At 46.8% G+C, this 770-nt stretch overlaps 1 protein-coding gene across 1 annotated transcript in view; it reads left to right on the forward strand.

The window, feature by feature from the left end:
* The window catches only part of LOC101857206 (hemicentin-1), a gene marked incomplete in the record, with an annotated part of 120,102 nt that overhangs the window by 116,832 nt on the left and 2,500 nt on the right, over nt 1-770 (forward strand). The window contains 1 exon segment of the mRNA XM_013087487.2: nt 103-225. Coding sequence (XP_012942941.1) covers nt 103-225 — 123 coding nt within the window.

A 770-nucleotide genomic window follows, 5' to 3' on the forward strand; every position in this document is an offset into this window, starting at 1 on the left:
ATGGGGTAATGGGGATTGGTTGAAGTCTGGACATCGTAATAATACGGTTATTTCAACATTTAAAAAGCTGACCCATCTGTTTGCTTTGCGTGTTCCCCTCAGACCGGGATGAGTGTGCAGAAGGCCGTGCCGTGTGCCAACACAACTGTACCAACACCATGGGGAGTTACAAGTGTAGTTGTCCCCCCGGATATAGACTCAACATGGATGGTTACTCGTGTTCAGGTGAGTTGTTGTTTGTTGTTGTTCTTGGTGGTGGTGGTCGTGGTCGTGGTCGTGGTAGTGTTGGTGATTTGAAATGTTGTTGTTGCTCTTTGGGGGATGTTTTTGGTGGTGGTGGTGGTTGTGGTGGTTGTGTTTGTTGTTGTTAGGGGTGGTAGTTAGTGGTGTGGTGTGGTGGTGGTTGTTGTTGTTGGTGGTGGTGGTGATGGTTGATGGTTGTGGCTATTGTTGTAGTTATTGTTGTTGTTGTTGCTGCTGTTTCAACACAACTGTACCTACACCATGGGCAGTTATACCTGTAGTTGTCCACACGGGTATTGGCTCAACATGGACGGTTACTCGTGCTCAGGTGAGTTGTTGTTTGTTGTTGTTGTTTTTCTTGTTGTTATTGTTGTTGCTGGGAGTGTTTTTGTGGTGGTTGTTGTTAGTGGTGGTGGTTTTGGTGGTGTACTGTTATTGTTGTTGTTGTTGGTGGTGGTGGTTTGTGGTGATCTTGTTTGTGGTGGTGGTGTGGTCGTGATTGTTGTCGTTGGCGGTGTTGGTGAAGG

The sequence above is a fragment of the Aplysia californica genome, unplaced genomic scaffold (genome assembly GCF_000002075.1).
Source record: "Aplysia californica isolate F4 #8 unplaced genomic scaffold, AplCal3.0 scaffold00593, whole genome shotgun sequence".
In the NCBI taxonomy this organism is placed as follows: Eukaryota; Metazoa; Mollusca; class Gastropoda; order Aplysiida; family Aplysiidae; genus Aplysia; species Aplysia californica.